The following is a 16,664-nucleotide window of genomic DNA, read 5'->3' as shown; positions in this document are numbered from 1 at the left end:
CCCCAAGAAGCTAACACATTAATATAACGTATATTGTAATTACATATCCAATATGATGATATACAGTGGCAGATCTAAGAGGAAAAATTACATGGGCACAGATTAATATATAATTTAAAGAATATTTTTTGCAATATTAATACAAAGCCAAAACATAAAAATGATAAGCAGTTGTAGATAAGAGGCATCCAACACTTCTCATTTAACGTAGTATGTGGCACTTTTGACCAAATATGCTAAGATATGTTATACAAAATATGTCAAACTAAAGAATTAGTAAGAATGAGTGTAGGGCACTTTCCCCACCTCCTTTACACTTAGATATATATCATGAAACTTGAAAATGTGGTGGTGTATACTATTTATTTGATCATGTTTACAAGGAATATTGGCTTATCGATATAGCTAGTTAAGATTCAGTTTTTAATTAAAACTAATAAATACTTCTAAGATTCAGTTTTTGTTTTTGTTTTGCATACTTCGGATATCGAAGATATAAAAGTTAGTTAGAATCTGATAGAATAATTTGCACGCACAAGAAAATAAATGCATTTTCAAATGCATATAATGAAATTTAAGCTTAAGCATTTTGTCGGTATATTCATTACAAAATTAATCACCTCTTTATAAATTAAAAAAAAAAAAAACTTTGGTTGTTTGTCACTTGTTTCTGATTGCTTTATTTAGGTTTTTTTCCATTGGTAGATATATATGGTGATTGGTGACTTGCTACATCCATCCATTGTCTGCTCAATAAAGGAATATCCCTCGTTGTTTCGATCAATTTCTCGTGCATTTAACTTGTCACAGAAGAAACATCATTCACAGATCTTCAATCACCTTTTTCTTAAAAAGGATGAACCAAATAAAGTATATATAAATATATAATTCCTTCTTTATAATTATAATTAACATCCACCACTTAATTGGTTTAGATACTTGGGGTAGCTAGTAAAGGATAATTATTTTTCGTTAAAAACAACAAAATACATGCGACAGATATTTTCTTATGTAGTTGCTTTAGATTTATGTCAAAATTAATGTCCGTAGGAAACTAGTGTAAGGCAAGAACGGTGTTGTGTGGTTTATCTTAGACAATGAACTGGCTGATTTGATTGGTTCATTAGATATGATCGTCCAAGCCCTAAAACACCCAATTGATGACAAAGATCACACCCAAAAAAAAAAGAGGAAATAACGACAGCACCTTTGAGATAAAACAAGACTAAAATAAAACAAAACAATAGCCCGAATACAGTCCTTTGTAAACCACAAAGTTTAATTCATGAAGACAAAATTATAAGAAAAACAAAAACATCCCCAATGTATGACATGCAAACTTACGGTACAACATCAAAATATGGAAATTTTTTTGTATTTTTATGCCTAGTAATTGTATGTATTTTGAATCATCTGTGGCGACACTAGCCAAAATAAAAAATGATCGACCATAGATAGCCAGCCACACGTAGCTTTGTCTATGAACAGTATTTTAGCCGTTCAATTATATCATTTCGAAATTTTCCCTTGGCTTGGATAACTAGTCCGGTTCAGATAATGTTCGGAGTGAGATAACTCAAATGTCCTTTTATGCACATGATTGTAACCCGACGATCAAAATTAAACTCTACGGAACGGAGAGTATGTATAATAATAACTTCTTTAAAGAAATTATTCGTCAAAACAATGTCTACAGGGCCAACTTCAAAACAATGTTAAATCTAGCGAACAACAATATATAGTCAGCATTAAAATAAAAATAGTCGAACTCCTCTCTGTTCCAGATGAATGTTATCAATTTATCTATCTAGCTACCACAACAATTTGTCACTGAAAGGGGGTTGCAAGACACGCGCGTAATGTGAGAGTGGGGTTGGAACAAAAGACATGTTAAGCAAAGATTTGTGTAAGTTGTGTAAGAGAGAAGCTCATAAATTGTTAAATAGTTTGCCAAAGGCAAAATAAGAAACGGAAAAGAAAGAGAGAGAGAGAGAGAGAAGCTCATAAATTGTTAAATAGTTTGCCAAAGGCAAAATAAGAAACGGAAAAGAAAGAGAGAGAGAGAGAGAGAGAAGCAGCTAGCGCACTTTGCCACTTTAATATCTTGCACGCATCCAAAATATACCACACCACAACAAAGGCACAACGAAGAAGAAAGAAGAAGACGAGAAGAAGACATTGAGAGTAAGTCTGCAATGCTCTTACCCTTTGAAGAGTTTCAAGGGAAGGGGATTTCTTATTTCTCTTCTTTCTCTTCTTCTTCCTCCTCCTTCTCCCAACCACCGTCGCCGCTTTTGAGCCGCCGCAAAACTATAGTTGGAGGAGAGGAAGTCGAAGTTCCCACAGCGGAGCCTAACTCTGTTCTTGACGCCCTAATTAGCCCTACCTCCTCCTCCACGGTGTCTTCCTCTCACGGCGGTAACAGCGCCGTCGGAGGCGGCGGCGTCGCCACCACCGATGAGCATTGCGGACAGGTTGTATTGGGTGATTGGGAGCAAGTGCCTCATGACCACGAACAGAGCATTCTCAGACTCATCATGGGAGATTCCACAGATCCCTCTCTTGAACTCAACAGCATTCTCCAGACATCTCCCACCTTTCACGACTCTGATTACGCATCACCTGGATTCGGAGTCGTCGACACTACCGGATTCGCTTTAGACCACCACTCTGTTCCCGGCCTTCTGATCAACCAAAGCCAGACTCACTATGCACAGAACCCGGCGGCCATCTACTACGGGCATCCACCGGCGAAGCGGCTCAACCCTGGCCCCATAGGGATAACGGAGCAGCTGGTCAAGGCAGCAGAGGTGATAGATCAGAGCGGCGGCGGCGACACATGCATAGCTCAGGGGATATTGGCGCGGCTCAATCAACAGCTCTCTTCCCCAGTCGGGAAGCCATTGGAAAGAGCAGCTTTCTACTTCAAAGAAGCTCTAAACAATCTCCTCCACAACGTCTCCCAAACCCTAAACCCTTACTCCCTCATCTTCAAGATCGCCGCTTACAAATCTTTCTCCGAGATCTCTCCCGTTCTCCAGTTCGCCAACTTCACCTCCAACCAAGCCCTCCTCGAGTCCTTTCAGGGCTTCCATCGCCTCCACATCGTCGACTTCGACATCGGCTACGGTGGCCAATGGGCCTCCCTCATGCAGGAGCTCGTTCTCCGCGACAACGCCGCTCCCCTCTCCCTCAAGATCACCGTTTTCGCTTCTCCGGCGAACCACGACCAGCTCGAACTTGGTTTCACTCAGGACAATCTCAAGCACTTCGCCTCTGAGATCAACATCTCCCTTGACATCCAAGTTCTCAGCTTAGACCTCCTCGGCTCTATCTCGTGGCCTAACGAGTCGGAGGAGAAAGAAGCCGTCGCCGTTAATATATCCCCCGCGTCCTTCTCGCAACTACCTTTGGTCCTCCGTTTCGTGAAGCATCTATCTCCGACGATCATCGTCTGCTCCGACAGAGGATGCGAGAGGACGGATCTGCCCTTCCCGCAGCAGCTCGCCCAGTCGCTGCACTCACACGCCGCCCTCCTCGAATCCCTCGACGCCGTCAACGCCAACCTCGACGCAATGCAGAAGATCGAGAGGTTTCTGATACAGCCGGAGATAGAGAAGCTGGTGATGGATCGTAGCCGTCCGATAGAAAGGCCGATGATGACGTGGCAATCTGTCTTTTTGCAGATGGGGTTCTCGCCGGTGACGCACAGTAACTTCACGGAGTCTCAGGCGGAGTGTTTGGTTCAACGGACGCCGGTGAGAGGCTTTCACGTCGAGAAGAAACATAACTCTCTTCTCCTTTGTTGGCAAAGGACAGAACTCGTCGGAGTTTCAGCCTGGAGATGTCGCTCCTCCTGACTCCGCCGCAGATTCAATTATCAAAACATTTTTATTTTTTTCTTTTATTTTTAAATCATCCAATTGATTATACCTAATGACATATTTTTAGTTTTCCTTCCATTTTATTTTGGATCAGTGCGATGGGTATTTTTAAATTAAGATTCACAAAAAATATACTATCATAAATTTTGTGAGTTAATTTAGTTGTGTTGATTATTTCAACACTTATATTATACTAGTACTAAGAAATTCAATATCATTGTGGTGCTTGTTGGGTAGCTCAAATTTTTATGTTTCTAGTTAAAAAATTATGAATGGGTGATGATTTTGATGCGAGGCAGAAAGCTACTGCTCATTATTATTTGTGATTTATATGATTATATAATGCTTAGAGTTTGTTGTGGTTTGTGTCTTTGCGAGCGTCTATTTTAGTTATTTATTTATTAATTCTATTCTTATAAACAACACACATATATGTTTTAAAATTTTATTCTTATAAACAACACACATAATCACATATGGCTCCTTGATGTCACATGGGTCTTGTATTATTTTATTTTCGCCCACTATGCAATACTACTACATTTTTACAATTTTGTGTGCGCCGTTCCTAACTTTTTCTCCTCCCACGAAACAAAGGTTTGCTTTTTCTCTTGTAAATGGTCCATACGCATTACTTACATAATGCGGCGATTCGCTTTACACATTAATTGCATTTTCTCTACAGAAATATTTCAAACAAACGAGATACATACTCTTTAGATTATTATTAGAAACAAATAATCAATCTCCTAAGCAATAAAAAAAAAATCTGTTTTAGAAATATCTCAAGAGTTGCTTAAATCGGGAAAGACGAAAACTATTGTAGTGTTTGGTAGTGAAACGCGACACCGAGCCGTAAGTTATTGTCTCTTGTGTAATAAACGTTGGTTGGAGTCAGAAGACACAGTTGATTGAACAGTTAGTTTGACAGATAAGCCGTGTCCTGAAGCAGAAGAACGGTCGTGATCGGTCATTCTACACGTGTACGGCAGAAATATATGTGTCGTTTCCCTGTGAGAGATGATCAACGAGATCAACGGTCAGTTTTTTTGTCAACTAATGTGTAGAGATCCTCTTAACATGCCAACATGGAAGAACACCACCAACAAGGCATGGTCACGCGCGTTCAGCTCCACTAAGACGCGCCGCCGACGCACGTAGGCATCATCACGTTTCGTAGACTAATCAAAATGCTAAAACGATAACCATTGTCCATTGATGATGAGATTGGGCAGTCAGTAGAAACGTTGACTGGTCCAGACGAGGTCTAGCAAATATTTACACTTCAAAATTTATGATTTATGATTTCTGATTTATGACAACAAAATAAAACTCAAGACTAAAAAGTTAATATTTTGTGTATATTTTTTTAGATGGCACATACATAGTATTTATATTTCCAAAAATTACTCTGATTGTCAAGTTAAATTTTATTCTGATCATGTGAATCCGCCTATTTGGCTAAAAGCCTAAAACAATTATTTTGTAATGATTTGACCAATTAATATTAGAAAATGGGAAAATCCTATTTTGTGTATAATTTTTTAGATGGCACAAGAAGCATCGAAGCATCTTCTTGATATGGAAGGGGGATACAATTTACAAATTAAAAAGTTATCAACCTTTGTCTTCCTTTTTTTTTCTTTGTTCGATGTGTTTATCTTTTACAATATGTGTGAGAAGTGAGATGATATTATTATCCAACAAATGAATAACAATTGGCTATTCATTGCTTATAAAAAGTAAAATGATGATAAAACACGCAGCTTTTTGTGTCTTTTTGTCCTTTCAATTAATCGAGTTATAAGTTTTCTTTTAGGTACTTTTGTCTCCAAGAAGACTCTCCTAGGAGTTAGGGAGATTTTCTAATCAGACTTTTAACAAACATCTGTCTTCCATTTTGTTTAATATTTTATAATCAGTTATCATTGCGATAAAGTCCAAAATCACAAGCACTACGAAAGTACGAATATTTCAGTGTTATGCGATAGATATATATATATAAATGTAACTATACTTCCAACAATTAATTTCTAAACGTTGGCAGCAATACGATACAAGGAAAGCCACCGGATGATGGGATCGTATCATGCATCATCGATCCTGTTCAAAAGTTGTATATATAGGAGGGAGATCATTACTACAACTTAACATACACTGATACACATTTGCTGTATTATATACCCCATATAGCAAAACTGTAAAACTAATCGCGTACGTCAAAGCATGTTCCAATGTGGTTTATGCAGAAACACGACAAATGGACAACCTATCCGATCCGTCGTACAAGTTGTTGACTCGGTAGCAAACCGAGATTGAAGTAAGACTTATAAATATCCTCTTAAATAGATACTAGTTTAATAGAAATCTAATCCTGATGAGTCCAAATTAAAGTAAGATCAGTTTATAACTTATTTACAGTATGTGTTAAGAACCAATCGCATATCATCTTATGTGGTTGTCTTTTCTCTTGCAAACTTTCCAAACTCTGTAACTTAAGCGTCATCAATTTATCGGAAAACAACTCAACCATATATATCCTCCTTGATTACGATCTTTTGTTTTTATTTCAATAGTACAAGGTTATTTATTTTCCAACAATAGCACTCACTTTCTTGATTATGTCGAGAAGGAGATACCTGATGATGAAACTCAAAGTTCTGCACCAAAACAACCACCATAGTTTTAGGATAGTGAGAGGAAATAGTTTGCAAATATAAATAAATAAACGTAAATATATGTACATTCATATTTATGTAACTTACAAAATGAGTATAATTTAACATTTTTTAAAATACAAAATGAGTATACTTATAATAGGTTGTACGTAAAATATAGTTATACTAGATTTTAATCCGCGGTACAATTGCGGGAAATTTTTTTAACTATTTTTTAAAAAAATTTAAGTTATATATATAGTATTTAAGTTTATATAATTATATTTTGAATGTTAATTTTAGGATTTGACCGTAGTATATCGCGAGATAGTTTTTTTACATAATCGTAATTGAATCAATTTAATATTATATATAATATTTTAATATTAATAAAACAAACAAATGAAATAATGAATTACCTGTATTTTAACGACGAATTAGTGATATATTAAATTTATATTTATCAGTTGACCAAATTCTACCTCGCCATTTGACCCCGTCTATAATAATTTATTATCTATCTAGAGTTGAGTATCTTTTAAAATTGTCAACACGTAAATTATCATAGGTTTGCAGTCTAGGATTTACCCCGTGTTGTACCATGAGATAATTTTTTTTTCTTTAAACCTATGAAGTATGTGGAATAATGATTAGAAAAACATAAAAATACAATAAACGAGGATGTCATATCAAAGCATAATGTAAATCAATAACTTTAATCATGAATTTGACAATCCATAAAACATATATATTAAAAAAATTAGACCAAATGATTATAACTTGGATGGTAAAAAATTTCCAAAAATTGTATTTCTTTTCAATATCAAAAATTGTATTTCTTTTCAATATCTTGGGAATGAGTCACCTGCAATTTAAAAATGCAGCATGTTTTTAATACAATATGGACTGCATTTTTTCAAACCATAATTTTTAATTGCTTATCAATTTAGTAATCTATTTTACCATTTTAAAATTCCATACCCGATGTATATATTAATTTAAAATTTGTAATTAAAAAGGAAAGTAGAAATAAATTTTGTTCAGATATTTTAGGAAAACATATATTTCCATACCCGATTTTTGCTTATTTCAAAATTTTTCTTTATTTTTTTTAAATGTCTTAATTACAACGGCATGTGATGTAAATATATCCTAACTCCAAGCCTTCTTTGCCAAAACTGCTGCAAAATTTTTTTTTTTTTGGGTAATGCCCAAGGGATTAATCCCCTGTAATTTATTAAAGAAGCCGAAACAAAAAACTAAACACGGAGGAGTCTTGGAAACATAGTTCCTCGAGCATCCTCGTTTACAATCAACGTCATACTTGACGGACACGACTCTAGAAATTGAAAACCTACAGGTAAAGTAAACGCATATCAAGTTAAACTGTCCGCCAGACGGTTTGCCTCTCTATACACATGTGAAATACGGACTATCCAGTCCCTCGATAAAAAGCCATGGCACAAACGTACCATGAAAGACAGAGGGTGAGAATCATCAACCCCTGACTGTAAGAACCCTACAACCAACACATAGTCCACCTCCAACTCCAACCTGGTGATCTTCTTCCCCATGCAATGTAAAGCCCATAATAGACCCCCCATAACTCCGCCAACACCGCCGAACAGACCCCAATATTCAACACAAATCCGCCGCACCAATCACCTCTCGCATCACGTAGTGCCCCACCTGCCGTTGCCAAGCCCGGGTTGCCGTGAGACGCACTATTGATATTTAGCCGCATCCAACCCTCCCCAGGAGGCTTCCAACCAACCATTCTCATAGTCCTACCACAACCTCTTTACTCACCCTGCAACACTTGGTAAGTCTTCCATACTTCAATCGCCGAATCTTTCACAAACTTGACTCGGTCCCTGCATTTCCCAACCACTCCAAAGACGTATCCACACCGCCATTTCCATGCCCACCAAACTCCCATAGCAAATAAAGTCGACCACAGACACTCTGCCCCTGCACTCGTTTCCCCCAAATTAATGTAGAGCCATTCCAATATCGTACTCTGAAAAAAGGACTGTCTCTTCCGTATGGGCACAATACTATTCCAAATGCCTACCATGGCTGGACAATCACGTAATGCATGAAGTATAGTTTCATCCCCACTCTTGCATAGCTGACACACACTGGTCTCACCAAGATGTCTACGGAATCGTTCCACATTTGTCATAATAGCTCTATGCGCGACCAACCAAAGGAAGACACGAGTTCTCTCTGGTGCCACTGCTCGCCACACTCGATCAAAAAAGTCTTGCATATTCTGTTTTGGAGCCCCACTGTCTGCTAACAGTGCATAAGCTAACTTAACCGTAAAGCACCCATCCTCTGTTCCACTCCAAGATAGGCTATCCGACACTCCTGTAACATTATCCACGATAATAGCAGCCAGCTCCAGTCGTACGTCCTGTGACACATACGGCAATATGCTATCAAGTTTCCAGCCCACACCATCAATCCATAGATTCTTCACCCGTAAGTCCTCGTACCCAGTAGGTAGATCCCGTATAGCTTTTACCAACAATGGTTCCTTGGAGAGCCATTTGTCAGTCCAAAACTTTATTTCACGCCCATTCCCCAGACTCCAGCTTCTCCCTACCATAACGACCTCTTGGAGACCAAGCTTAATACTCCGCCAAGTAGAGGAGCCGGGTCTCTTAGCCACTAACCAACTTTGGTCACTGATGGCACCCACTCTGTATTTGCTCCGCATGATATTTGCCCACAGACTCTTACGGTCATGCAATAGCCTCCAACCCAACTTTGCTAACAACACCTTATTCATATCTTGGGATACTCTTATCCCTAGTCCCCCCTCTCTTCTTGGTAAGCACACTCTTTCCCAAGAAATCAAGTGTATCTTTCTTTTCTCCGGTGTAGTCCCCCATAAAAAAGCCCTGAACACCTTATCTAAACCATTTAAGATTGATTTAGGTCAAGCGATTGTACTCATCGTGTGCACTGGAATTGACGCTAACACATATTTCGTCAAGGTGATCCTCCCTGCAAAACTGAGAAACCTGCCTCTCCACCCTACTAACCGAGACGACACCTTCTCTAAAACCTCACCAAACGTATCCTTATTAATCCGTTTCTGTAAGACAAGCATTCCCAAATATTTCCCCAGATCCACTATTGACTGAATACCACTCGCATCATTTATCAGTTTCCCAAGTCTCTTGATACATTCTCAGAAAAGAAAATTTTCGATTTTTCTAGACTCACTTTCTGCCCGGACGCGGTGCAAAACTTTTCTAACACCCTTCTAATGACTCGGACTTGAGATACTGATGCCTCAGCAAACAAAATCAAGTCGTCTGCAAAACACACATGCGATAACTAAGGCCCTCCCCGAGATAAACATATAGGCTACCATTCTTTTGCAGCCATAGATATGTCAATCATCTGACATAGGCGTTCCATACAGAGAACAAACAAATATGGTGATAATGTATCACCTTGTCGAAGCCCCCTAGCTGGCGTAAACGATGTAGACCTCTCCCCGTTCCAAAGAATGGACATTGAAGGACCCTTAACACACTGTAAAATCATCTGCACCCATCGATCCTCCAACCCAGCTACTCTCAAAGTATCCTCCAAGAAATTCCACCGGATCCGATCATATGCTTTCTCTAAATCAAGTTTTAAGAGCATCCATCCCTTCTTCCCCTTTTTCCGGTGCATAGAGTGGACTGCCTCCTGAACAACTACAATGTTGTCTGTACTTAACCTTCCTGGGATGAAACTCGACTGTGCTGGTCCAATGAGCTTCCCAATGACACGCTTCAAACATATCACCAAATTTTTTGTAAGAATCTTGAACAAGACATTACATAAACTAATGGGACGAAATTGAGTTATCCTCTCGGGCTTGGTCACCTTTGCTATCAGAAGAACGAGGGCATCATTCGTGTTAGGTGGTAAAACCCCTGATTAAAAAAACTCCAAGGCAAACCTTATCACCGAGTCACCCACTACGTCCCAACAATCTTGGTAAAACACTGGCTGGTAACCGTCGGACCTGGAGCTTTGAAACGTCCCATGCTCTGGACTGACTCCACCACTTCATATGCAAGAAAAGGTTTGTTCAACTCCACCTTCTCCCCATGTGTAAGAGAAACAAACCCCTCTGCTGGTAATCTCTCAACCACGTCAGGAACGTCATCCAAGAATACAGTCTCGTATAATACTCTGTAGCAAGATTCTCCAGCTCGTCCGTATTCGAGATCCAAACACCTTCCTCATTCCGCAACATATCTATCCGGTTATGACGCCGTCTGATTACCGTTGATGTATGAAAATACTTCGTGTTTCTATCACCAAGAGTAATCCATCTCTCCCTAAAATTTTGAAACCATAACACCTCTTCTTGTTCCAACACTACATCAAAGGAACTTAATAAGTCCGCTTCTTTCTGTAACAGGGCATCAGTTTGGTAAAGCTCCAACTCATTTTGTATCTCTTTAATCTCTCGTAACAGAGCTTCCTTCTTTTGTTGAATGTCACCAAATATATCCTTGTTCCAACGTTTGAGTTTATGCTGTAGTAAAGCGAACGCCTCCGGGGTTTTAAGCTGTCCATCCCACGAAGCAGCTAACAACTCCTTAAAGCTATGATGCTTCAACCAAGCTGCTTCAAACCGGAATGGCCTACGTCGAGGTTCACGATGTACCTCAGGACCCAGTCGCACATACAAAGGCGTATGATCTGATGCTAAGAAAGGTAGATGAGTCACGCAAGCATCCTGCCATCTCAACCTCAGCTGAGGACAACACAGAACTCGGTCTAGTCTCTTCGCCACAAAATTACCTTCAGTTCTCCTTCTCTTCCATGTAAACTGATTCCCACTAAATCCCAGATCAATCAAGGAAAGATTGTTGATCCAGTCTCCAAAAGCCAGTGAGTCCGATGAGAGTCTACCATTTCCACCTGATTGCTCATCCAGTCGAACTATGGTATTGAAGTCCCCTCCAATAAGCACAGGTTCGTCCAAACCTTCAATAATACCACTCAACTTCTCCCATAATCCACTCCGTCTAGCCACTATTGGAGCCGCATACACCAGAATAACATTCAACACTTCTGCACCTGAGGTTATTCTTGCCTGTATGAACTGCTCTGCTGCTTCCACTATAGCCAGATCACCAACACTCGACCTCCATAAGAGCCAAATACCACCACTCTGACCCTCAGCATCTACTCTAAACGAGTGCTCAAACCCTAGTCTGTGACAAATCCTACTTGCTCTATCCCCAGCAGCTTGAGTTTCAAACAACACAAGAATATCGGTTGGATGCTTTTTCAACATGTATCTAATAGCTCGTCTAAAATTGGGTTTATTCGCCTCCGGCAGTTCCATAATAAATAATTCATCAGTGATTGTCGAACAAAAATCTAGACTGCCAGGAAAAAGCGTTATGCATTCCCCACAACCGCCCCATCCACCACTCCTTCCTGCGGCAGAGCAATTCTTCGATCCATCTGAATATCCTCATGACCATTCGGCGATTTAACCCCATACTCCAAACTCTGGCCAACATTATCCTCCGGTAAACGAGTAACTCGATCAGTCACAAACACGCCTCCCGGTCTCCCCATCTCTCGGGACTCGACTCGGAATCTCTTCCCACTCATGGAGACTCCCCCACTAACCATGCTTGGCCCAAAAATCAAACCCTTCGTGGGCCTTTGCGGTGGATTATGTTTTTGCTTCGGCCCATTTGTCTCAATTTCCTTATTCCCACTGGGCCTAGTGGACCTCGACCCATTACGGCTTATTCCCTTCCCCTTCGCCAAATTCAAATCAGACTTCACTCCATTTACTTGAGAAATAAGTTTCCCTTGATTCCCGCTCACCGATGGATATTCGTTTTTCTTATTGGCATCACTCGTATCAGCAACTTCACTTACTTCCCTTACTTCTGCTGATACGGAATCTTCTCCCAATCCACCATATCGATTGGAAGTTTCCAAATCAAGACTCCTAGTGATTTCCTGGAGATTTCCCCGTGAATCACTAATCGGTGATTTCGTCGCAAAAACCATCTCTGTCCCCGACTTATTCCCCCAGCGTCCTTTCTGACCAACCACCGTGAACTCCTCCGCCGGTTTAGACCCTGTCGCTATCTCCGCCCCTTTCTCCGGCGCCATCAGAGCAAATACATTTTCTACCACCCGTGTTGGACAGGCGTGTATCAAATGGCCGTACTTGCCACACAATGAACAAATCTTCGGTAGTCCCTCATATGCTACGAAGTACATATCCCCATTTACCAACACCGAACCCTTCAGTGGTTTGGATAGATTCACCTCTACACAAATCCTCGCGAACCGAGCTGGCTCAAAATTTGTGGTATTCGCATCCACTCGAAGAGGCTTCCCCAATCCACTTGCAATGGCCCAAAGAATCGAATGATGGTTGTATGTCAACGGAAGGTTAGAAAACCTCACCCACACCAGCGTCGTCACAATGTCATCCCTCGTCGGATCAAACAACGACGACCAATCCTGCACCAACAAAACATTCCCAAACACTCTCCATGGTCCTCCTGTTAGCGCCGCCAGGTATTCCTCTTTTAGATCAAAACGAACCATAAAGAATTGGCGGGGCAGATCCATGACCACCATGGCCCCCTTTGGCTTCCACATCTCTCGTAGCTTCCGGCTGAGAACCGAAATCGGTACATGAATTCCCAAAACCTTCACAATCATACAATTCATCCACAATCCCCTCATCGCAGTGATCACTTCCTTTTCAATCGTAATAACCGGTTCTCCCGCTTCCCCATCAGGGAACTCTAACCGAACCCTTTCTATGACAAACGCATCGTCTAAGACACTTTCCGGCGACGGAGCACCTCCAGCAGCACACCCCTTTACCTTCGCCACCCATACTCCTGGAGCATCCGGCGGATCTCCTGGTGGTCGCCCTCTATCCCCAATATCCATCATTGTTACACCCATCTCCTCCGCACCCGTAGTCGCACCGTCGACAATGCTAGCCATTGAAATTATGATACTTTTGTATACGCTGCAAAAATGTTAATATAGATAATTCTGACCCACTATAAAGTTATATGGTAAGGTAGGGAGTGAGGGTCTCTGAATTTGATGGCTGTGTTTTTGTGTGCATAACAAAAGTTTTTTTTTTTGAATCTAATGTTAAATTATATTCAAAAGAAAAATAAACGTTTTACAAAGCTTGGATAGGAAAGAGTTTAAAACATGTTAAAAAACAGATCACAGTTAATAGAATCTTGCTTCAAACCAAAATTGGATGCTCAAGTCTCTACCATCCTTTATTGTACTTAAACGGTTGTGAACATTCTTGTCTATGAGCCTCACAATCTTTTCTACTAGGGAAGGTGTCTCTCCGTGCCGTTGATCATTTCTCTCCCGCCAAAGGGAATGGATCGTATTTTGAAAGGCATAGCCCACTAGTAATCGCTTTGTCTTGTCCAGAATGCGACCAGCTAGTAATGTCATAATATCTTGCCAACGGTTTGTGAACTTGTCGGAGAGAAACTTATGCACTAGAGCCTCCCATATATGCGCTGCAAAAGAACATTGGAAGAACAGGTGTTCTCGTGTCTCTAAATGATATCTGCAAAAAGTACAACTTGTGTTAACTGGCGGGTTCCAGCGCTGCATTTTTTCCCCTGTGGCTAGTCTATTCTTCATCACTAGCCAAGTGATGAAGGCGTATTTGGGTTTGGCGTGCTTGAACCAAATCACGGATGTTATGCCAAGTGTCTTTAGTTGAGAATTTTTTCCGATAAGCTCCATCTGAACTCTTCCACAGAGAGATGTCGTGGTCCGCATGTGCCCTTGTTTGCTGATATTTCATAATTTCCTCCTCAACAGACTGAAACAGAGTATGCCTATGCATTCGCCGCCGAGACAGAGCGAGTACATCTGCCACAGTGCTTTGCTCCGGAATTCCCATAGCAATTTATCCTCTTTCACCAATCAGATTGCATAATCTACCTAAGGAACACCAATTGTCAAACCAAAAAGAAGTAGCAATACCATTTTTGATCTCCACACGATGAAATGGTTTTGCGAGCTCTCTATATTTGAGGATCTTTCTCCAAATCCAGGAACCACCAGTTGTGTTATCTCGAACAGCCCACAGTGAATTACCGCAGAGAACATTGTGTTTTACCCACGCAACCCACATCAAATCTTTTGCAGAACAGAGCTTCCAAATGAGTTTCAGCATATGAACCTTATTTGCTTCATCAATAGAGCGTAGTCCCAAACCTCTTTCACTCTTTGGGAGACATACCTCAGGCCATGATACTTTTGTTTTCCTAGCATTCATGGATGGACCTGACCAGAGAAAGGCAGAGCACAGCTTATCAAGTTCTCTAATACAAGCTTTAGGCAATCTAAAAGCTGATAACCAGAAGTTGATAAGACTGAAGATTATTGATCTTATAAGCTGCAAGCGACCAGCAAAAGATAGCATTCGAGCCGTCCAGTTACTAATTTTGAGCCGGATTTTCTCTAACAGAGGTGAGTAGTCCGCAGTAGACATTCATTTTGGTGACAATGGCAATCCAAGATACCGAACATGTAAGGTTCCAGCGGCAAATGGAAACTGTTGGAGGAGTTCAGCCTTATGTTCCGGTGCAACACCTGCTGTGTATATGGTGGATTTCTCTACTCACTTTTAAGCCCGAGTGGAGTGCGAAATCATCAAAAACCCTCAAAACACCCATAACAGAATGCTGATTACCCGCTACAAATACCATCAAATCATCTCAAAGCATAAATGGGTGAGCTGCAAAGTTTTACAGTTCGGGTGGTAGTCAAAAACCTTTTGTCTAGCCGCTATATCCAATTTGCAGGAGAGGACATTCATACATATGACAAACAAGTAGGGGCTAAGGGAGCAGCCTTGCCGGAGTCCTCTCTTACTACCAAAATAACCTGCAAGTTCACCATTCACTTGTACTGAAAATGATGCAGTGGTGATACAAGTCTGTATCCACCTGACGTACTGCTCAGGAAAACCGAGTGCGCGTAGTGTATTAAGCAAAAAGCTCCATTGGACTGAATCAAAAGCTTTGGAGATATCTATTTTCAAGGCACAACGAGGAGATACCGTGTCTTTATGGTAATCCTTAATAACTTCAGTTGCAAGGAGAAGGTTTTCCAAGAGCAATGTGTCCTTAACAAAAGCAGATTGGTTTGAGGATATGAATTTTGGCAGGATAATCTTGAGCCGGTTCGTGAGGATCTTAGAAATGACTTTATAAAGGACATTGCAGCACGAAATTGGTCTGTAGTCCCTCATTACTCTCGCCTTCTTCTTCTTTGGGATGAGAGCAAGTATAGTTGAATTCACACCTTTCGGAAGAAACCCTGTTCTGAAAAAAGATTGGACAGCTACCAAGAAATCCTTCCTGAGAGTTGCCCATGACTCCTTGAAAAACTCAACATTAAAACCATCCGGACCTGGAGATTTATTTGTTGGCATAGCAAATAAGACCCGCTTCACTTCCTCCTTTGATACGTCATGTGTTAGGAGATTGATATCACTCTCTGAGCATCGGAAATCCAAAACGCTTTGGAGCTCCTCACATGACCATTCTTCATAGTCATCAGGCATAAAAGAGAGAAATTCTTTGACCACTGCCTGAGTAGTGACGACATGACCATCTTCACATTCGATTTCGCGAATACTATTACGCATCTCTCGGAGAGTTGCAGCAATATGAAACGCTTTATTGTTTTGATCACCAATTTTCAGCCAATGGAATTTAGTTTTCTGGTTCAGGAAACTCTCTTCTGCATCCGAGAGCCTCTTCCATCTCTCATAGGCTTCAGCTTCGGTAATCACTGCATGTGAAGTAGGGTTAGCCATAGTCTGCATCTGTAGGTCGCAGAGCTTTGTGAAAGTTTCCTTCGTACGAACCGATATGGCGGCAACCAGATCTTTCCCCATTGTTCTCAAATGTAATTTGAGTCCTTTTAATTTCTTTGAGAAGCGATACATTGCAGAAGTATAACAAAAGTTAAAACTGCGTTTTTATTAATATTGCAAAATTCTTTTCTTACATGTGTTTATTTATTGTTAAATAGATATATAATATAATGAGACAAA

At 40.4% G+C, this 16,664-nt stretch overlaps 2 protein-coding genes across 2 annotated transcripts; one reads left to right on the top strand and one right to left on the bottom strand.

Annotated features, from left to right (window-relative positions):
* The first annotated feature begins 1,697 nt into the window (after positions 1-1,697).
* LOC104705274 (scarecrow-like protein 6) lies at positions 1,698-3,962 on the top strand. Its single transcript, XM_087460577.1, has one exon. The coding sequence runs from the start codon at positions 2,196-2,198 to the stop codon at positions 3,858-3,860; it is 1,665 nt and encodes a 554-aa protein (XP_087316703.1). The 5' UTR covers positions 1,698-2,195; the 3' UTR covers positions 3,861-3,962.
* Positions 3,963-11,968: 8,006 nt separating this feature from the next.
* LOC147939541 (uncharacterized) lies at positions 11,969-13,504 on the bottom strand. The gene has a single exon (XM_087463005.1). The coding sequence runs from the start codon at positions 13,502-13,504 to the stop codon at positions 11,969-11,971; it is 1,536 nt and encodes a 511-aa protein (XP_087319131.1).
* Positions 13,505-16,664: the final 3,160 nt, after the last annotated feature.

The sequence above is a fragment of the Camelina sativa genome, chromosome 8 (assembly GCF_030686135.1).
Source record: "Camelina sativa cultivar CO46 ecotype springtype chromosome 8, ASM3068613v1".
Classification (NCBI taxonomy): Eukaryota; Viridiplantae; Streptophyta; class Magnoliopsida; order Brassicales; family Brassicaceae; genus Camelina; species Camelina sativa.
This window is presented reverse-complemented; position numbering and strand designations above follow the sequence as displayed.

Coding starts and splice junctions, on each gene's coding strand:
- LOC147939541 (XM_087463005.1), bottom strand. CDS start 13,504: ATGATGGATATTGGGGATAGAGGGCGACCACCAGGAGATCCGCCGGAT.
- LOC104705274 (XM_087460577.1), top strand. CDS start 2,196: ATGCTCTTACCCTTTGAAGAGTTTCAAGGGAAGGGGATTTCTTATTTC.